The sequence below is a fragment of the Pantherophis guttatus genome, chromosome 4, assembly GCF_059756535.1.
Source record: "Pantherophis guttatus breed Tessera chromosome 4, ASM5975653v1, whole genome shotgun sequence".
Classification (NCBI taxonomy): domain Eukaryota; kingdom Metazoa; phylum Chordata; class Lepidosauria; order Squamata; family Colubridae; genus Pantherophis; species Pantherophis guttatus.
In genome coordinates, this window is record NC_142066.1 from 127,861,026 (window position 1) to 127,884,185 (window position 23,160).

At 37.7% G+C, this 23,160-nt stretch overlaps 1 protein-coding gene across 7 annotated transcripts in view; it reads left to right on the plus strand.

The window, feature by feature from the left end:
• Positions 1 to 23,160, plus strand: part of COL28A1 (collagen type XXVIII alpha 1 chain) — an 81,957-nt gene that overhangs the window by 9,143 nt on the left and 49,654 nt on the right. For all 7 annotated transcript variants that reach the window (XM_034401919.3, XM_087892756.1, XM_034401917.3 and 4 more), the window contains 8 exons: positions 887 to 907; positions 2,757 to 2,810; positions 3,659 to 3,712; positions 4,338 to 4,379; positions 5,449 to 5,475; positions 5,836 to 5,880; positions 10,542 to 10,586; positions 15,244 to 15,297. In XM_034401919.3, the coding sequence (XP_034257810.1) occupies positions 887 to 907; positions 2,757 to 2,810; positions 3,659 to 3,712; positions 4,338 to 4,379; positions 5,449 to 5,475; positions 5,836 to 5,880; positions 10,542 to 10,586; positions 15,244 to 15,297 (342 nt within the window). The remainder of the gene's footprint in view (positions 1 to 886; positions 908 to 2,756; positions 2,811 to 3,658; positions 3,713 to 4,337; positions 4,380 to 5,448; positions 5,476 to 5,835; positions 5,881 to 10,541; positions 10,587 to 15,243; positions 15,298 to 23,160) is intronic.

A 23,160-nucleotide genomic window follows, 5' to 3' on the forward strand; every position in this document is an offset into this window, starting at 1 on the left:
AGGTTGACCTCCTCTTTTTTGTGGCAGCTTCTTAGATATTAGAACATTGCTATCATGTCACCCCTAGTCCTTCCTTTCATTAAACTAGACATATCCAATTCCCATAACTATTCTTCATATGCTTTAGCTTCCAGTTTCCTAATCATCTTTGTTGCTCTTTTCTGCGTTCTTTCAAGAGTCTAATCAACTTTTTTTTATATCAAGGTGACCAAAAGTAGGTGCAATATTCCAAGTGTGGTCTTACCAAAGCATTATAAAGTGGTATTAACACTTCATGTGATCTTGATTCTATCATTCTGTTAATGCAGCCTAGAATTGTGTGGGCCTTTTTGGCAGCTGCAACACAGATGATTTTTCCATGTATGCATATATATTACCTGGTCTTTATATTATCTTGAATCCTGTTTACTAAATTCCAGTTTAAATGTATTGACCCTATTCATCCATATCATTCCCATAAATTAAAATTAAATTAAAATAAATGAGTACATGATTCTATTTGCATGGAAACTTAGAATGGCAGGAATAGGTAAAATAAGGAATAGGAGGTGGTGATTCAAACAAGAGATGATAAAAGGAAATAGCATGATTAGAAAAGAAATGCCCCCCATAATAATTGAAAGTCAGGCAGCATGCAAGTTTAATAAATTATTGTTATTATTATTCTTTTCTCCATTATCTTATCTTTTTATTGTCTTTTAGTAATATTTATTACATTTCAATAAGCTTATCTCATAAGCTTATTGTATCTGATTGTATACATTCATGGCAAAAATGCTATGCCTATGTTCAATAAGTTAATTAAATATTTTTTTAAAATTTAGCCTAGCAATCAATGAACGAAATATCATGTTAAGCTAATCTATTATTTCTTCTAATTTTTCAGGCCACTTTATTTGAAGAGAGGGTAAGTGGGAGAAGTTTTATGAACATGCAGTGGATTTCCATTTTGGTGTAATATGTATATTATGCTACCTAAAAATATTTTCTTTGACTTACTTACTCCATCCAAGTAAAAATATAATATTTTCCAGCCCTTCCCTCTTGCTTAAAGTTATCATTATTCACTTGCAAAGAGTTAATCAACTGAAACCACCATGCAATGCATCTTTGAAAAAATTCAGCAGTTCTAAATTTTTCAAGTAATTTTCTATTTGAGATGGCAATCTGAGCTTTGAACCAAAAGAGTGAATGTACAGTGGGAGAAATTAGCAGTTCTCAGAAGCTTAAATTCCACAGATAAAACCCTACAAAGTAAAAATACTTCTGTGTTATGAATAATTCAGTAGTTCAGGAATGTACAGCTGTTTCTTGTTTATGATTCTGCTGCTTGTACAATAGGTTGAAAGGCAAACTAAATATAATATGTTGGCCGCAGAATCAAATCACTTTTTCTTTGGAGAGGTGAAGATAGGATTTCAGCTGCAAGATAATTGCTATACTGGGCTTGTATTTGAAGGGATATCATGAGCATCGGCAAGAAGGTTAAGTGACATATGACATCATTGCACATATGACACTGTTGTGACTTCTATTGATACCTACAAAAAGGTCATTTTATGTACTCTGTTCAACCATTTGGTCTATGAATAGTTTGGTCTAGTATAGTATCTAAATCCAGCCATTATGATTGGTAAACTATGATTTATCGTAGGTCTTTCTTCCTTGAATAAATGGAGCTAGATATAATCTATACATCAAACCATGGCTAAACTATGATGTATCTAGACCTAGGGTTTAGTCCAGGAGTATAGCATTAAATTGTTACATTATAGATGAGTTAGAATGTCTTAACCGTAATTTGTAGCAAGAGTTTATTTACCTAAATCCTAGCACTACATATTATCTGAAGCTACAGAGAGGTTTAGCCTCTCCTTCCAACCTCCAGATGTAGAGGCAAGAGCACCTGGGACTATTCCAATGACAACATCGTGGTTGATTCTGGCTCTTCTGGTTTTTCAACACTGTTTCCCCTAGTTTGTTTTTAATATGAAGTGGATTAGTGTAATGCATGAGGTTGCTCTTGAAGAATATCCAAAAGCTTTAACTGGTGCAGAATGCAGTTCCATGAACAGTTTTCGGTGCCTATAGGATGGCACAGGTTGCATCTCTATTCTACGGCCTGCACTGGCTGCTGACCTGCTTCCAGGTACAATTCAAGGTTCTGGCTTTGAGCTTTAAAAATCTATATGGCCAAACTTTTTAAGAATTTCCTCTTGCCAATCATATCTTGTCCCATCGGGTCCTGTAGGAGGAGTATCTTGTGAGTCTTGTCTCCTAAAGAATTTCATTTGATGTGACCCAGATGGTGTGTCTTTTCTGTTGTGGCTCCCAAACTTTGGAACATTGTTCCCCTAAGGGGAAAGGGTTAGCCCCATTCTTGTTAGCATTTTGGAAGGCCCTGAAAATTGATTCAATCTTGGGCATCCATGGAGAAGCTGATGGCTATATTGTGTCTATAAGTTCTTTGCTCACAAACTTGCCATTATTTTTTTTTAATTTTTAACAATTGGGACGTTGTTTTAATTGTTGTCAGGATTCTGTCCAGCATCACATACAATGGGATTGCAATAATGTTGAATAAATAAATAAATAGTTTCTACAGCCTCTTTTGAATAAAGGTAAATAAGTAATACCTGTAAACTTATTTGTTCAGGATTGTTTCCTAAGTGAATTCAGATTTGGTAATTTCAAATTGTCGTCTTCATTTCCAATACCAATTTATTTATGTTTCAATGTTTCCCTAAAACTTCTAGTGTGGAAAGAGCTGTGAATGTCAGAAAGGCGACCAAGGGCCCCCAGGACCACCTGTAAGTGCATAGCATAATAAGAAATGTGAGATTTTCTCTACTTATAATTCATGAGAGTAAATGATAATCTCAAAAAGCTTTAAGGATAATATATTAATATTTGAAAATAGATAAGAAAGGAAAGAATCAATAAAGAACAAAACATAAAATCCCTCCAGAAAATAGATTTAAATTTCAATTGTGTAAAACTTTTAAGAGTGCTAGTTTGGTGAGTGGTGAAGATATCAGGTTATAAACTGGAATATTGTGAGTTCTGGTTTCGTCCTAGGCTCAAAGGCAGTTGGATGACTTTGACCAGTCACTTTCTCTCAGCCCTAGGAAGAAGGCAAAGACAAGCCACTTCTGAAAAAACTTGCCAAATAAACCACAGGGAGTTGTCCAGGCAATTTCTCAGAATCAGATATGATTAAATGGAAGGGGGAAAAAAGCTTTCTAACAAAAGCTTTACTATTACACATGTAACATATTAACATATAAACACTGTATAACACAAAGCCAATTTTGCATTGTTTATGTTTACATTCAAGCATGAGTGTATTTAGAAAAAGCATCATCATCTTCTAAAGTGCTTAAGCTGCAAACCTTAAGATTATAGAGGCAGTTATTTCATAACATTATAACTGTGTTTGGATTTTAAACTTTGGTATCCTGTTTAGCTATTATCTGTCTTGAGATTTTGTTGGACAAATGTTGGTGGTTGTTATCTAGCCACATGGAAAAAGCCAATGATGTGTCTATTCTTCTACATAATTTTTGGTTGATTTCTTTAATCACTGGTCACTTTGCCAGTCAGACATATGTTTATATGTAATCAGTATATAATGTATATAGTTTCTTTGTTTCTTAAGGGTGGTCATGGAGGAAGAGGGGATAAAGGTGTACAAGGACCCAAGGGACAAAAGGTAAATCCAAATGGGAATTTCTTAAAAATGCACATTCTTTGTTGAGAAATTACATAGCAGTCCTACATCCCATGTAATTTTTAGATGTTTATTTCAAATCTGTGTTATGGTGCTTTTACTTTCATATTTTCCATGGGATACATCAACTATTACAATTTTCCTAACATATTTCTTCACCCAAGATTAGGATCCAACTCAGTGCTTATTGGGTCTTGGTTTACAGCAGAATTAGGGTTCCACTGTTGTGAGTTCAAAAAATCTGGTCCCCTAATTCTGGCTTGATATCTGCTAGAATAAAATTAATCTTCAAAGTTAGACATTCTAAGAAGAAAAACAAAATCAGTATGGTCACCCAAATGACTCTTAAGGGAATGCTCAAAGCATATTTTAAAATGAAGGATTCCACATCAGCCAGAAAATATAAATATGATTGTGGGAAAGATGTACTTGTTATCATTCCATTGTGGAATGATCAGTACACAGCTTTGAATCTTGGTCAATAGATTTAAATAAAATGATAATCAAAGTTGGATTCTATACTTGGTTAAATGCAAGCATATGCAAGGCAATATTTTTTTCCTAATATAAAGACAATTTTTAATTAGTTTCTACCTTTCTTTTCCAGGGCGAGGCTGAGAAAGGAGAACCTGGTGAAAAAGGTTCAGAGGTATATGGATAATTAGAACAATCATTTAGCTAAAAGCCCATCTATATAATGAACTGTCAGTTCCTGAAAAAGATGCTTTCTGATTAGTATCTTTTCTGCCAGCTTGTTATCTGATGCCATTGGTTCATTGCTCCAGTATCACAATGGGGGTTTTGAAAGAAGGGATATTCTATTTCTTTTACTTGCCTAGAGGAATCCTATGTGGGCAGAAAGGGAACAAATTATGCAAACTCTTCTCCAGTGCAATTGCAACCTGTCCTTCTTGTATATGTGATATCGTATGCATATGGGAAAGAGGTAGAATTGCTTTTTGAGGAAGATGGTCAGACTCCAAATTTGATAGATAAATAAATAAAATATAAATAAACAGAGCTTGTATTGCAATGATGTGATGCTGCTTTTGATATTTTAATGAAAGTATTGGATATTGTAGATACCCTAGTAATTAATAGCTTTGATGTTAAAAAGGGTAGAATGGAATCTAGTCTTCCTCAGTTTTGTTCTCCTAAAGATAAGATAAGAAAAACTCATCAACATATTATATGAGAACAGTGGAATCAGAGTGGAGAGACCCAGCTGCAAATTTTCATTCACATGAGATGATTTGTGACCAATCGTTATCTATCAACTTCCTCTTAGTATTTTAGGGAAAATGACACAGGAAGACAAATATGCACACTAGCCTTCCCAAATCTGGACACTCTCCAAAAATACACACTTTGATATTCTCAGAATTCACATGCAGGAAATCTACACATCTAGAGGACATGTCTGGAAAGTTGATATAATCCATCTGTCAGGTATAAGAACGATAATGAAGCACTCACTTATTAAGTCAGGCAATGAAGAGTGTCTGTTCTTTTATTTTTTTGCATATGAATGCAAGTTCAAATAATCAGGGATATTTGCTTATAAAAGCTGTGTGTAAAAATGTATAAATCTTATTTTCTTCCCTTTTAAGTTTTAGCCATTTTTTTCTCCAAAATGCCCAACTACTTATTATATTATTTATATTTCTAATAAAATATCTTTGATAAATGAAGTAATTTTTAATATTATTTTGTAACAGGGAAACCCTGGATATAAGGGAGAAAAGGTAAACCGGCTTAAAAAAAATCTTACTCTCATAATTTGTACATACTGTAATTACATATTCAGAAATGCAGTATTTAAAATTAAATACAAGTTTGTATATGGACAGCATAATCATTTGACTTTCTGGATCAAGATTTAGATTCAGTCTTTGAACTGATGTACGTATGTATGTATGTATGTATGTATGTATGTATGTATGTATATATATATGTATGTATGTATGTATGTGTATATATATATATATATATATATATATATATATATATATATATATATATATCTTCTCTTGAGTTTCCTGTAATGATTAAATTGAATGATTTATATCTGTCTTACAGAAATTAAATTTTATTATTTTTTTCAGGGTGACAGAGGAGAATGTGGAACACCAGGGTTAAAAGGAGACAGAGTAAGTTAAAATATTATTTGATTATTTTTTCTGTTTAAAATTTTTACTACATGAAGATATAAAAGTGGGGATTTTTTTGTAAGGAAAAAGGCAATGTCAATAGTTCTTAAAGAATCCTCTTTGATGTGAAATTTCATATTTGTACATTATATTGATTTGTAGAATGCATAATTGGTAATATAAATTTTCATTAAAAAATCAAACCAAAAGCCAAAGTGGATCAAATTGATTGTATAAAATAGCATAATAAACCAGTAAGGTTAACTAAAATAACTTCAAGTTCACTCTTATAGCATTCAAGATGAATAAGATGCAGTATTTCCAAAAACAGTCACACGTCTTCTTCAAGACTGAATTATTCAATGCAGAATTTAGTATTATTAAATATAGAATCACTGAAAAAGGGATAGTTGCTGGTCACGCTTCATCCAACATACACAGATTGTGCAATTTTTTTCATTAAATCAATTTTTATTATGATCAGATATCAGCATAAGGAAAATGGGCTACATTAATTAAATAGCATAAAAGGTACAGAGTCTAAATCTGACTTGATTTGATTTGTACAACATTTATATATTGATTAAAAATGTGCAAAGCCCAGCCTATCAAACCAAGGGAAACACATCTTTTCATTAAAAAAAAAAAAAAAACAGTTTTAAAATAAAAAGTTGTGCTGACCATGGCTTTGGCTGGCAGGCTGGCTGGATGGATGGAAGGAAGGAAAGGGGGAGGGGGGGAGAGAGAGAGAGAAAGAGAGAGAGAGAGAGGGAGGGAGGGAGAGAGAGAGATGGAACTCGGGCAGTTTATGTTTCTTCCTTCTGTCTGGCAATTACAGCACTGTGCTTATGGTGTCCTCTAAAAAGAAAAGGATAGAGCACTATTTGTTTTATTTTTATTTATTTATTGGGGCTTTTATGCTTCTCCAATCTTAATGACTTTTTTCAAATTCCTCCTCTGTTTTCCCCAGATGATATGCACTGATGTGTCATAGCAGAGGGCAATCTGACCTTGAAATAGCTAAGCAGGCTTTGTTGAGAGACCTCCAAGAAATTTCAGAGCTCTAATTTAGAACAGGAAGTTTAAAAAATTAGAAAACAAAACAACAAAATATTGGCTGTTTTCACCTAATTGTCAGAAGAACAGTTTAATGTGAACAACACTTTATTTTTAAAGCTTTGGTGTATGGAAGTTGATCATATTATAAATATACAAAATACAATATCATTAATAGGTTTGGACTGTAGAGTCCTGGGTGCACTCTGAGTTTGGTGCTCTGAATTCCTTGTATGATATTGAAATGTCTGCAACCATAGTCGGAAAGCACCAAGGATTCCACAGTACTACACTGTATTAATTAACATGTACTCCCAGAACAATAATTGCCTAGTTTTAAAAAATGGACAATCTGCAGCTCCTCAGAAAATAAGAGTTCTAATGTAAATCTCATGTTAGTACATAACATGATAAATGTAGCTTCTCAAGCCACTCTCAGTACTTTAAAATTCTTTTTGGACATTGTCTTCTGCCAATAACTGGCAACATGATTCCTTGGTGAGAGGCTGCCATTAAACATGCACCTAGTCTCTCCTACTAACCATTGCTTCCTGCCTGAGCCGGGGGTTGGACTAGAAGACCTCCAAGGTCCCTTCCAATACTTTTATTCTATTCTATTGTTTTTAAATCTGTGGACAAAAGGTTTGTGTTAAAAATGTTTAATTTGGTAAACAGGAACTCATATGATCCATAAAATTTTTAGCATATTATTATCACATTGTCCATTGATACTGAAAGCATCTATTCTAAAGCCATAGTAGAAGATAAAGTGAAATATATCTGTGTCTCTTTGTGTGTCCCCTTAAAGAGAAAATCCAAATTACAGAGCAGCTGGTGGAAAAAGGGAAACCATATGTTCGGATTGTAAATATGTAAGGAAACAGCTTTGTCTGGGCATTCAGTTTTGTCAGGGCAAAGAATAAAATGGCATGGAACATCTGTAAAGGATTAAAAAGCCATAATGGATTAGGCATTCAAAGAAATTTCTGAGTCATCCAGAGTTCTCATCACCCACAAGATTCCCACTTGCAAGAAAAAGATGAAAAGGATTTGCCAAAAGCACTTTTTTTTCCACATAAGAGAAAGACAGAAATTATGCTAGGGGGAAATAACCAGACATGTAGCAGAAACATCGAGGAAAATATTAAGGGAACAGTTCCAATCTTCAAGGACCCATTTACAGTCTGGACAGATCATCATTACAATATAATGGCTGTACTGTTATATGCCCTTTCTTTGTATTTAGATAATTCATTACTGATGTTTCCCTTTGTCCCTAATTTTGGGCTTCCCCAAAGAACACTTGGAATCCCAGCTTTCATAATAGCTTAACAGATGACTGCTGCATGGCTGAATACAGAATCTGACATGTACTATTTGTACAGATTTTCAGAGAACAAGTTGTGTATAGTTAAATTAAAGGAGCCGCTTACACTTGTCGGATAAAGAAAAAAATTTGTACTCATTTCCAGGATCCAAGCAAACCATCCTAATGAAATTCAACTCTCTTCTTTCTTTCTTTCTTTTTTTTTTGCATATTAAATACTTTCCCCCCCAACTTAATTCACTTTTTATTTGAATTCTTGCAATTAAATCTTGTAGTGCATGTAAAAAAAATGTTGGTTTTGAAAGTTACAGATGGCAACCTAGAATGAAAGCCAGTGTTTTTTTTTAAAAAAATCACAAATCTGAACTGTAACCAGGCTGAAATATCACAAACTTCTACAGCTTGAAATATTTAATTGGTTTTATACATGTGTTTTAAATTTCAGGAAACTAATGTATTGTTAGACATTGTATGGTTTTGTGATTGTGCAAAATCACATAATGGCAAAAGAAGTTTAACATACAGGCACCGGTAGTCGATTATCCACGGCAATTGAGACTGGAATTTCTGTTGCTTAGTAATGTGATTGTAAAGCTTAATGTCAAATGCCTGCACTGCTTAGCAACAGCAATTCCAGTTGCCATCATAAACCCAGGACCATGTGGGTCATAAGCAAGAGTCTCACATGTCTGCAACATGATAAGAGGTGGGAGTCTCAGGCCAGTAGGCCAGCCAGTGAGAGCTGCAATGACGGCTATGGGAAAATGGATAGGGGTCAAAAGCAGGCTCTATAGACATGAGCAGATGCTACAGACCATGAACAATACGGGGTGCCATGGGCAGGGAAATAGGTGCTGTGGGTGAGTGAGCAGGTGCCATTGTAGATACTATCGATTCACACATGCTGTGGATGAGGTGATGGATGCTGGGGTTGGGGATGCCAAGAGGTGCCATAGCCAGATAGCCAGATACTATGGAATAGGGCGAGTTACCGGCCACAGGCAGGTAAGTGAAAAAGTGGTAGGAGAAACTTGTGAGCCATGGTTAGAATGCAGTACTGCAGGAGTTCAATTCTGAGTGGCTCAAGGTTGACTCAGCTTTCAATCCTTCCGAGGTCAGTAAAATGAGGACCCAGATTGTTGGGATCAATATGCTTATTCTGTAAAGAGGTCTGTAAAGCACTGTGAAAGTGGTATATAAGTCTAAGTGCTATTGCTATTGCTATCTTTAATGTTGGCTTCCTCATTGACTTTGCTTGTTGAAAGCCAGCAGGGAAGGCTATAAATGGCAATCATGTAACTTCAGGCCATTACAATCTTTTTTTTTTTTTTTTTTGAGCTGGATGTCAAGGGGCCAAATTGTGATCACGTAAACATGGGAGGTGTCTACAGCTGCAACTTTGTAAACCAGTCATACATTCCCCCTCATTTAGCCCTGTCATAATTTTCAATAATTGCTAAGAATGAGTGATAATCTGAAGATTATCTGCAATCCTTAGTTTACCCTCTTGTGACTGATGGTTAGAACTGTTATTTATGCTTTTCAAGAAAATCTGGGAATATGAATCTCATAAAGATGTCGGAAATCTACTGAAAACAATATTACTTTCTCAGGAATCCAAAGGACATGGATGTTATGTTGCTGGGTAGAGGGAATCCAGGGGTGGTAGGTCAAAAAAATTAGGCTACAAGTTATGGTTCTATGATTGATAGCCTACTTATTTTTTACTGATGTTGCATGTAATTTGCATGTAAAACAGAACATGGCACCACTTGCATGATTGTACCTGCCATCGTGACTTTTTGACTGCAAATGCCACTCATTTAGTAGGCTAGAGTAGCAGCTGGAGATCATGCCAAAAGTAAAACCAATTTTAGCATCTAGAGATGTTCACCCACAACTATTAGGAAGTTCAGTTAAAAACAGAAGGATGAAACAAATTTATCTGCTTTTCTTCCTTGCAAACCATTGTTTGAGCATGGTATTCATGCCAATTACATAATTTATACTTTGAGTATAGTATCCTCCATTTTGCTAAATATCAGTATAGTAAGTGGTGTAATATATCAGAAACACTGTAGAAATACTCAATATTCATATAACATAGCTTCACAGGTGATAGCTGAAAACTGATAATATAAAAAAGAACAACACTAAGAAAGATTGTAAAATTCTCCTCTACTGAAGAGATAATGCACTGTAACAGAATGATTAAGAAGCATTGTTTAAAGCAGAGCTCACTATTAACACTTACATTTCTATTATTTTATTTGAACAGGGTCTAGATGGCCCTCCTGGCCCCAAAGGACCTAGAGGCCCTCAGGTAAGTTTCTACCAACCATTTCATTATCATTTGTATTAAAAACAATATTTTGTCCTAATTCGCAGGGCTAAACTACACATCATCCTGAATATGCGCCTATCTTCTGTTTTCTTTAAGTAAGCAGTGGTTCAGAAGTAATTTGGGCTTGAGCAAAATACATTAAGAAAGATTTATCCTTTCTTTTTATTAACCATTGTTCATGGGAGTCACAACCTCTAGGCCTTGGATGATGCTGATTCATGGCCTGTTAGAAATCAGGCTGCACAACAAGGGTGGGTTCTAAATTTTTTTACTACCGGTTCTGCGGGCGTGGCTTATTTTGTGGGTGTGGCTTGGAGGTCATGTGACTAGGTGGGCGTGGCTAGCTGGTCAGAGTCATTTCTGGAAGGTCCTCGCACTTACAACCTGTCCTCGCACTTACAACCAGTCCTCGCACTTACGACCCGACTCATTTGTTTGCTTTTAACACTGATCAGCTGTAGGACGGCCCTTTGAAGCCCCGCGGCAAGAGTTTAAACAGTTTTTTTCCCTCTAGTCATCAGCTGGGACTCAGGAGGCAGCAATAGATTGGGGGTGGGACCAAATAAAAGGTAAGAATAACGTGGGGGGGTGGGGGGGGTGGGGGGGAGAACCGTTTTGGTGATGTCATATCATCACTGCTACCGTCTCGGCTGAACCGGACCAAACCGGGAGGAACCCACCACTGCTGCACAAGTAGTGGGTGAGCAAGCAAACCTTCTTCTGCATATATGTGGGATCTAGGCTGCATCCAGAACCATCTCCCCTCTACCCTCCTAATCCATGGAAAAATTATCTTTCACAAAACCAGTCCTTGGTGTCAGAAAGGTTGGGGACCACTATCATAAAGATCTGGGAATTGAAGGAGTCATCCTTCCCTCCTTATATGCTCTTATCAACTATCAGATATCTCACATTTCTAATTAAGAAAAAAGCAGGTGAGAAGGTAGATTCGACACATCTGGCTCTGTCAATCATTCCAGTTGCCTACATTTTAAAATTTTTTTTGAAAATGTCATCATTTATTGGCTTTTAATAATTCTATTCTGCCTTTATTATATAAAACTGAATTTGCTTTTTAAGTTTACATTTTCTTATTTTCTCTTGTGTTAATTGGATTCTTCTTTTTTTTTAAAAAGCTGATTTTTGTTAATAATTTCATGATAGATCATTGATAGTTTCATGAAGCTGTCACTTCATGAAAGTGACAGCTTTTATATTGTAAATTAAATTCTGCTGATATCAATTCTTCTTCCTCAAAACTGGCTTGATTCCAACACTTACCCAATATATAAGAAAGGAGACAGATGAGATCCTGCTGACTACTGTCCGTTTGCACTCTGTAATTAGCAAACATAATGCTAGCTTTCTTTGGCACAAATTACAATACTGGAGGTATTCTAAGAACATTATAGTTCAGTTAGGGATAGATATTTTACAATAAAATCAGCTAATATTTGTTTGTTGGTTTGTTTATTCAATTTGTATGGCTATCTCTCTGAAACAAGTGACTTTGGGTGGCAAACAATTACAAAATTAATTTAAAATCTAGTAACAATCACAATACTAAAATTTAAATAGACACAGCAACCAAGAACAATCTTACAATTCATAGCCATAGCTAGGAAATGGATCCCTTTACACACATAGGATTCCAAACCCAGAATCAACCAGATCTTCAAGACTTTACAAAAGGCTAACAGGATGTTCTAGAGGCAGGTGCAATGGCAGAAAAGGCATGCCTTGTAATTCTTGCCAACTAATATCCTTGGCTGACAGGAACTATAACATGCCATTCTGCCATCCTGGATTAAAGAGGTCAAAACAACTGGGAGATGATGCTTCACCAGGTAGCTTGGTCCCAAGCCATAAAGGACTTTAGAGATGACAATCAGCAATTTGAATTGCACCCAGAAACACACCAGCAACCAATTCAGGTCACAAAGTGTTACATGTGCCAGGTGACCAATACATTTACTCCACCAGTTGAAGCTTCTAAATGTTCTTCAAGAACAATCCCATGCATTGCAGTCATCCAGACAGGAGAACATGTGAGCATGAGTGACAAAGAGCAGAGCTTCCTGATCCAGGAATGGGCACAACTACTGCAGCACCCAAAGGTGTTCAAAGGTTACCATGGTTACTACCCATTCTTCTAGAATTTCAGATTAAATTACATATCACATATTATAGCATTACATATTATATTAACTATTACATCATTTGGCAGAAAAATACTATAAACGTGCAAGTAGTGTTCTTAAGGTACTGTAATAGAGAACATCTCAAACTGCCCAAAAACAAAAGATTCTGATTTTTCAGGTCGGTTTAAATATTAAAATGCAGTAAAACTTTTGGAGAGTGAATGTGAAGCAATCCTTTTTTTATAATATTTTTTTTTACTAAACTTTAAAATACCAACTCCAAAAAAAGAGAAAAAATACAAAAACAAAGCAAAATGAGACAAAACTACACAAAAAAATGCATAAAAAGAAAGCAACAAAACAGACATATACATCAATATGAATACTGCTAGTTCAACCCAGTTGAATACTGCTAAATATATTTCAGAGATAACAACTCCTCCTCCCTTGTAAAGCAGGCACACAATTTATAAATTTGTACAATATGTTTACCCAACTCACTCAGCCTGATGTCGATCCACTATATGGAAACATACAGATAAAAATGTGAAGCAATCCCAATACTTTTACAAAAGATATTTAGAAATTATTTGAAACATGTCATTAACTTGCCTTTATGCCCTAGAGCTTTATATAATCTTAAATTTGTTTTAAAAATGAAACTTAAAAATTCATGTTTAGCTTGAGTTTCATGGAGGTATCTGGCTAATGTTCCCAGATACTTGAATGCTGGGTGCATTCCAGTGTCATAGAATAAGACTTTTTTTGTTCTAGAAACTCAAATAACTGAGAGTACTGTAATGCTGCCTTCTTAAATATGCACAGATTTTTGTCTCTGTTTTTATTTTTAATAGCTATCAATCTCTGACTTGTCATTTATTCATATTCGGTATTCTGTTCTACAGTCCTTAGCTTGAAGTAATACTGTGAGAACATTTTTGTCTTCTCAGTGGAATTACTAGCTTCTCTCTCTGCCAATTCTTTAGCCTTTAGTACAAAAAAATCTAGCATTTCTCCATATTTATTCTTCTCTGTTTAAGATAGATTCCCATGGGTAGAGAATTGTATTGCTACTGAACATCTCTAATTGATTTGGATTTTATTTTTGGGATGTTTTCGACTTCGAAACTCTCCAGTTCAACCAACCATATCAGATGGAACAACACTGGAGAAACCTATGACTCTTAAGGCATTTTTTCTAGATTGTCATCCTAGCATTCTTGACCATGGCCTCTAAACTCATTCCTTTGTTGCTTTGAAATTTCAAACAGGATGATTTTTTTTGTGGGATTTGAATATAAAAGCCTGATATTTTCAAATAAAATTCCCATTCATATTTTATATTCTCACCTGAAAATTGTGCAATTGTAATTCTGAAATTTTGTTGCTGAATATTAGTGATATGCCCAAGTAATGGTGTAACCAATGGATCATGTTTCTTGATCTTGCTCAGGGCAACACATTTGTAAGAGTTTGTTCATAAAGAATAATTATTTGTAGGCCTGCATATATTGCTTCTCATTGCAACGCAGCAGGTTAGTAATTGCTTTCCAGATCTAATGATTTTTTCCATTCATTAGTGTTGGAGGAAAAGTCCTTTATGACCATTTCCTAGATTTTTCAGAAGCCTGTTTATTAGATTTGCTTCCCAACTATGGCATTTATTTTTTTAGTAAATTGGTTTTCATCTGTGTTTCTCAAATTTGGCAGCCTTAAGAGATGGATTTCATGCATCCTGCTGGACAATTCTGGGAGTTAAAATTCACATACCATAAAATTGACATGTTTGAAAAACGCTGTCTCAATATACAGTTAATAAAAGAGAAAGATGGCCTCATATTGAGAAAAATAAATATCTTTTTAAAGCATTTTCTATACATGTCTGCAACAGTCACTTCCTTTTCTTCACTCTTTCATAACCTGGATCTTTAAGCTTAATGAAAGTCTACCAGAATGTGATTTAAGGTGTAATTTAATGAGTAACTAAATATGAAATGGAAAATAAATGCCGAAAATGCATCATTATTTCATAGAAATACTTCCTCTATATCATATGACTTTATATAACCACCTCAAAAATAATAGAATTTAAGCAGTTATTTTGAAAGATTTAATATGGAGTTATACAGTATGTCACGCTTATACTATATATGTTTGTGATTAATTCCCAGAATCACTATGTAAAGGGACAGTTAATATAAATCATATAAATAAATAAATATAATTCAGACAGCAGAAATAAAACAATAGGACAAAATCTATTTTGTAATAACATGATTTCAAATCATGCTGCACTTTTTTGTACTTCAAGACTTCATGTTTGTTTGTTTTCAGGATGCCTTTGCTGCTGTTACTGAGATTATGTACTTAATTCCATTTAGGATATCTAAGAAAAATACAGTTTCTGATGAGCAGAGCATGCTTCACAAATGTAATAATAAATATATGTCCATTGGTAGAAAATTTAATTCCCTCTCACTTTTTTCCCACTAAAGGGTATTGGTGGCCCAACAGGTGATCCTGGCTCAAAAGGCATTCAAGGAAACAAGGTAAGAGACATATGATACATTATTTTACAAATACATATTAGTCAACCAGTCATGTCCTAGTCAGGTTCATAATTTTTTTTTCTTTTTCAAAATGTTCTATGACCAATGGATTGGTCTGATTTTATACACTCCCCCCCCCCAGATAATCATTAAGTTGCTCCGTATATTACATGTAAAACGTCAAGAAATAGAAAAATTGGGAGAAGTTTTTTTTTTAAAAAACAGAAATCTTGGATCTTATATTTTTTACACTTTTGTAGAAACCAATAGCTAAATGCGGAGACAGATCATAATTGCCCAGACAAATGCACATAAATAATAAAGCCAGATCTTAAGAGATTTCCAGACTATTTGAAGCAGGGGTGAAATGCTCCCGGTTCGGACAGGCTCGGGCAAATAGGTAGCGATGGTGGCGGGCAGTTCGGAGAACCGGTAGCAAAAATCCCTGCCCCGCCCCCCATGCTCAGCTGAGCGGCGTGATCATCAGAGGCTTTTTTTCTTTTAAATGGCTCTGACGATCCAAGCTCTGACAATCCCAGCTGAGTTGCCTGCTGATCAGGCAACTCAGCTTGGATTGTCAGAGCCATTTAAAAGAAAAAAAGTTTTTTCTTTTAAATGGCTCTGACGATCCCAGCTCTGACGATCCCAGCTGAGTTGCCTGATCGTCAGAGGGTTTTTTAAAAACCCTCTGACGATCAGGCAACTCAGCTGGGATTGTCAGAGCCTTTTGAAAGCATTTTTTTACATGGTTTTACATGTAAAAAATGGTTTTAAAAGTAAAAAAAAATTGGCCACGCCCACCCAGTCACATTAGCCCCCCCCACCAAGCCACACCCACAGAACCAGTAGTAACAAATTTTAGATTTTACAACTGATTTGAAGGGTGTATATATCTCTATGAAGATGTTATGACAGAAAAGCATACTTCTTTGAATAAGGGGACAGGGCCAAGAACACACCCACTCTGCCTAATTATATGGGAGAGGCAGAAATAATAGGGATCAATTCTTGTACTCTTGCAATACTTTTCCCAATATCTCAGTTTAAAATGTAAATGAGATATAAAAGAATTAGGCATGTTGCCTTTAGACGGGAAAACACCCTTAGAGAAATATTTTCATAGTTCAAATGTTATGTATGGTTGTTATATCAAATTAATTTGAGGAAAGAAAATTATGGCCGTAGCTCTTTTTCTTTTTGCTAATCTTTTCTTTCTAGTATACATTTATATAAATATTATTCTTGATACTTTACATATCCATTCAAGTACTGAATAACAAGATGTTTATAAATATGATGCTACTACTCCTGTTTTGCCTTTGATTGTTAAATTACTGTGCTCGTAATGAATGCAGCTTCTATTGCAGCATCTGTGGGTGTTCCTGACGTGAAATATCTTGGCTTTATTTCTAAGGCAACCAGAACATTTGAGGACACAGAGAAATGTTTTTTTAAAAATGTAGAATACATTTGTGACCGTAAAGATTTTGGAGTCCTGGTTTGTCTTCTGTTTTTTCCTTGCATTGACTATTTTCATCCTTGGCTGGTCATCTTTTTTATAGATCACCTCTATTATTTTGGCAAACAAATAAATAAGCAAATGTTTATGAGGATAAATGTCACACATTAATGAATTTAGAGCTTTTAGATATAATGGGTTGGATTCAGCTGGAGGCACTTGCAACTGTGCTAGGTGTAGCACAAGACCGTTTTCTTCATGACAGGCCTTAGTTTTTCCCTTAAATTACTATATAGATGCCCACCCAAATTGAGACAGTTGTCATGAAGAGATCCACATTTTAGCTTTCTTCCTAAGAATACATTGGGGAAACTGCCTCAGGAAATTGAGCTCAAAGAACCTATGATTTGTTTCAACCTTAGTTTGAAACATACCATAAGGTATTCAGAAAACATAATATGCCATAATTTGTTTTTTTTTTTTTTTAATTTGATTTATATGCCGCCCTTCTCCGAAGACTCAGGGCGGCTTACAATGTGCTCAGCAATAGCCTTCATCCTTTTGTATATTTATACAAAGTCAGCTTATTGCCCCCACAAACTGGGTCCTCATTTCACCTACCTTAGAAAGGATGGAAGGCTGAGTCAACCTTGAGCCTTGGCGAGATTCGAACCCTGCAGTAATTGCAGGCAGCTGGTCTTAATAAGCTTAATAACAGGGTGCCTTAAACCCCTGTACATTCATTGATTTGCATGAATTCATGAAACAACAGTGGAAATTGCCAAGCAATGAAGAAAAATTTTAAGGGGACCCGGGAGGTGGGTGGTGACCAAAGTGGATGGGGGGGGGGAAATCCACTAAGGTCGGAGCCGAGCCCGGCACAGGGTAGCGGTTTGGAGGGTGCAGGACGAAGGACTGGGGAGGGGGTGGAGGGCTATTCTAATGAGAGATGTACCATCAGCACGGTCGATGGGAGGGGCAGATATGGCGTGAGCAGGGGGCCACATCATGTGTTGGGGGTGTGCATTCTCTGCTTGAGAGCAATTGCGCGCCCTGGTCCCCAAGGCTCCTCTCGGATGCTAGGTGGCACAGATACTCAGGATCCAGGCCTTCGGCTGATGCTATGCAATGCCAGGTCCGTGGTAAATAAGGCCCCCCTCATCCACAATCTTATACGTGAGGGGGGAGCGGACCTGGCAGGTATTACTGAGACCTGGTTGGGCCTGGAGGGAGGGGTCACCCTGGTTGAGATGTGCCCACCAGGCTTCAGAGCGTTCCATCAGCCGAGGGCCCAGGGGAGGGGAGGGGGTGGCGGTTATTATTAAAGAAGGTCTCGGTTCGAGGGAGACCACTGTGCCTCAGACTGCCGGATGTGAATCCCTCTTTGTGAGATGGGGTCATGGCGTTCAGATGGGCTTGTTGCTTACGTACCTGGCTCCCTGCCACGTGGCAACGGCCCTGCCCAAACAACTCGACGTGATTGCCACGGTGGCAGTTGTTACACCCAGGCTTATGGTCATGGGTGATTTCAACTTGCCGTCCGTTGGTGAAACGTCTGAGTTGGTTCAGGAGTTCATGGCTTCCATGATGCCCATGGACCTGACCCAGTTAGTTCATGGCCCCACCCAAAGGGGGGGTCACACTCTGGACCTGATTTTTGTCTCTGGCCAGTGGTTGAATGGTCTTGTTATAGGGGATATAGACATGGAACCCTTGTCATGGTCAGATCACTCGCTCCTTCGCCTGGACCTTCAAACCGTCACACCCTGCCACAGGGAGGCAGAGCCAATAAGATGGGTCCGCCCCAGGCACCTGATGGATCCTGATAGGTTCCAGATGGAGCTTGGGCCACTTCCTGAGGATCTGGCGCATAACTCGGCCGAGGACCTGGTGGCCATCTGGGATCGGGCGGCTGGTGGGGCCTTGGATCGAGTTGTGCCTTTGTGGCCTCTGACCCGGTGCCGATCCCTCGTGGCTCCTAGGTTCACCGAGGAGCTGAGGGAGATGAAGCGCCAGAAAAGACGCCTGGAGAGTGGTTGGAGGGCCAGTCTCACTGACTCTGATTGAACACTGGTAAGGTCACACATTAAGGCTACCTAGTGGAGATAAAAGCGGCAAAGTTTAATTACTTTTCCGCTCTTATTGCATCATCAGAGAATCGTCCGGCTGCCCTGTTCAGGGTGACCCGCTCCCTCCTCCACCCAGGAGTGCGGGAGGACCCCCTGGAGGGCAGGGCTGAGGATTTCGGACAATACCTGTATGACAGAATTGCTCAGATCCGGGGGGATTTGGACTTTGACTGGGTTGATTCAGGCAGGGTGACAAGGAACAGTCCTGAGAATGTTATATGGGAAGAGTTTGACTCTGTGACTCCTGATGATGTGGACAGGATTCTGGGGAGACTTAGTGCGGCCACATGTTTACTGGACCTGTGTCTCTCCTGGTTAGTACTGGCTTCCCAGGAGGTTACACCAGGCTGGCTCCAGGGAATTATCAATGCTTCGCTGAGTGAGGGTTACTTCCCCGCTGCCTTGAAAGAGGCAGTAGTGAGGCCTCTCCTCAAGAAGCCTTCCCTGGACCCGGCAGTATTAGCCAACTACTGTCTTGTCTCCAACCTTCGCTTTGTGGCGAAGGTTGTTGAGAGTGTGGTCGTGCGACAGTTTCCACAATTCCTGGAAGAAATGTCTTATCTAGATCTGTTCCAGTCGGGTTTCAGGCCTGGGCACAGCACGGAAACGGCATTGGTCGCATTGGTAGATGATCTCTGGAGGGTGCGGGACAGGGGTTGCTCCTCTGTTCTAGCCCTGTTAGATCTCTCAGCGGCTTTTGATACCATCGACCATGGTATCATGCTGCACCGGTTGGAGGAGTTGGGGATGGGGGGCACCGTGTTACTGTGGTTCTCCTCCTTTCTCTCAGACCGGTCGCAGTTCGTGTTGGCAGGGGGGCAGAGATCGACCTTGAGGCCTCTCATTTGTAGAGTGTCTCAGGGGTCGGTCCTCTCGCCCCTTCTGTTCAACATTTATGTGAAGCCGCTGGGTGTGATCATCCGTGGCTTTGGGGTGAAGTACCATCAGTATGCTGATGACACCCAGCTGTACATCTCCACCCCAGGCCACCCTAATGATGCCCTTGAAGTGATGTCCCAGTGCCTGGAGGCTGTGCGGATCTGGATGGGAAGGAACAGGCTCAACTCAACCCTTCCAAGATTGAGTGGCTGTGGTTCCCGGCATCCCAATATAGTCAGTTGACTCCATCATTGACTATCGGGGGCGAGTCTTTGGCCCCCGTGGAGAGGGCGCGCAATCTGGGTGTCCTCCTAGATACACAGCTTCTTTAGAGGAACATCTGACGGCGGAAGCCAGGGGGACCTTTTGTCAGGTTCACCTGATCCACCAGTTGCAGCCCTTTCTTGATCGGGATTCCCTGTGCACAGTCACTCATGCCCTTGTCACCTCGCGCCTGGACTACTGCAACGCTCTCTACATGGGGCTCCCCTTGAGGAGCACCCAGATGCTCCAACTGGTCCAGAATGCCGCCACGCGGGTAATTACGGGAGCTGCCTGGCGCTCCCACATAACACCGCCCTGCGTGAGCTGCACTGGCTCCCAGTGGTCTTCCGGGTGCGCTTCAAGGTTTATTGGTCACCACCTTTAAAGCGCTCCATGGCATAGGACCTAGTTATCTTCGAGACCGCCTGCTGCTACCGCTGACCTCCCACCGACCTGTGTGCTCCCACAGAGAGGGCCTCCTCGGGGTGCCATCAGCCAAACAATGTAGGCTGGTGACCCCCAGGGGGAGGGCCTTCTCTGTGGGGGCACCTACCCTCTGGAATCAGCTGCCCCCAGAGATAAAGAGAATTCAAGACCTTGGTGCCTTCCGCCGTGCCCTTAAATCCTTCTTTTTCCAGCAAGCCGGGCTGACTTAACATAACATTTTTTAAAAATATTTTTAACTGGTTTGTCATTTTAAATTGGGGCCAAATTAATATATCCTTTTAATTGTTTTTAATGTTTGTATTGTATGTTTTTATCTGGCTGTACACCGCCCTGAGTCCCTCGGGAGAAGGTGCGGTATATAAATTTGAAATAAAATAAATAAATAAATAAATAAAAAGGATAATAGGATAAAAGATCTCACAAAATTTATAAGCCTTATGAATTATGTATTTGTTTATATCTGTAAAGGCACTGGAAATAGAAATATACAAAAAGAGGAAAAAGGAGGAAAGTTTTCCAAAGATCTTCAAACATATAAGTAGGTTTCAACTTATAAACTTATCAACTTTAAAATGATACGTTTAAAAGATGCTAACAGGCAGATACTAACTGAAGATCAAAGAAAGATGGAAAGAATACACTGAAATATTTACACTAAAACAGCAGCATCCAAAATACCTCTAGCACTACAAAAGGGCTTTTCCTGTGGTTTCTATGGATGAGAAAATTGGACTATGAAGAAGCACAATAGAAAGACTAATAGTTGAGAAGATTTCCAAGAATCTAATGAATAGCCAAGAAAACTAATAAATAGAACATCTGAGTCTACTTCCATCTTGTAGCACAATATTATTAAGGTGTGGAGAAATTGCTATCTTTGAACAGAATAATTTTATCCTGAAACATTTGATTTAGAAGAGTGGTAATGTTAAGCTTAAGGTACATTGCTTGAATAGTAGGGAGACTTTATAAAATCCTTAAGAGCTGTAGTGACACAATGGCTAGAATGCAGCATTGCAGGCAAACTGCCCACTTCCAGGAGTTTGATCCTCACCAGCTCAAGGTTGACTCAGCCTTCCAGTCTTCCAAGGTTGGTAAAATGAGGACCCAGATTGTTGGAGATAATATGCTGTCTCTGTAAACTACTTAGAGAGAGCTATAAAGCACTGTGAAAAGGTATGTAAGTGTAAGTGATATTGCTATTAGTTACCCTGTTCAGTAGATAGCAAATGAATCTTCTAGCATGGCAAATAAATTTGGTTCTAGTGGACAAATCTAACAATGCCTAATTGATCCTCATTCTTAGTAAAGATTTTGCAAGGCTTTATATTTAAAGAATTCCATTGATTACTTTCTAGATTTGCAAATATACTAAGCTACAAAAGCCATCTTTTAACTAGTTGCATTTTGGTATTCTTTAAATTTCTGATAAATTAATTCCTTGCTCAGGAAGAAATTATAAAGTAAAGTGAATCATTGTTTACAGTTAATAAGTACCCATTCAACTAGAAAAGGTCAGCTCCATTTTCATGTGAGTACTATGGCTGACAGATATTTAGCAGTCTCTTCAAATTTTGTTATCTTTATAGAAAGAATGTTCAACTATTCTTTTTAAGTTTCCAGACACTTATGAATGAATTCTAAGTCTAGTAGTTATTTATATGATGAGTACTCTTTCCAAGTATATAAATAATAAGTCTGTTCTCAAGATAATGCCAGTGAGTGGAACAAGTCAGTTGCTATGGAAGGGCTTTCTCCAAGAGGATAATTAATTATTGGAGAGTTGAAGAAGAAGATCCAAATGGTTTTTCAACTGAAGAACAAATATGGCACACACTGCCTGTGGTCAGATCTTCTGTTGATACATTCTAGTGCTAGATAGAAATAGCCATTTTATCATATGTGTAGATTGTTAAAAAGCTAATCAGTCACAAGATAAATTGATAGCTTCTGATATTCTCTCTGATTCTGTATTCTCTCTACAGTCAGGAAAATTGATAGTTTATGGAGCAAAACATTATACCCCATTCAGATGTGTTTTCTGTATTACCTTGCCTAATTTGCATGCTTCAGCATTATTAACACAGTTGCAGTGTGATGCTTTCTTTCTCCAACTTTGATTATTGCATTGTTGTTGAAGCTTTTTATTTATGTTATAGATTGCTGTTGATTTTTAATAATAATTTTAATACATTTTTAAGAGACTTGTACACTTTTAAGAGACTTTTGCATTAAATACTCTGTGTGATTTTTAAAATATAGTTTCTTGAAATGATAACCACTTTGCAGAAAAAAATTCAAATTCTGTGTTAACTGACAGATTTCAAGAATACATCCATTCAAATGACTTGTTTTTAATATTCTATGAACTGATCGCTGAAAAGAATCCACACATAGATTGTGCCTAAATAAATGTCTGCTTATCTTTACTTTATAATTCCACTGCTTAGAAATTATGATTCTATTATTTAGATCAATCAAATGCCAATTTCAAATTTGAAAAAGGCTATGTTGCTAAAGTGTTTCTCTCTCCTTTTTATCTAAGCATTGCTATGTTACCAAAATGTGTGCAGATGGCCACAGCAGCAATTAGAGTAAGGATATATTAGTCAGTTTTGAGGGTATGGGGATCAAGATCTGCAAATAAACATTTGTACGGAGTCAATGTTTTGAACTCAAAACTAC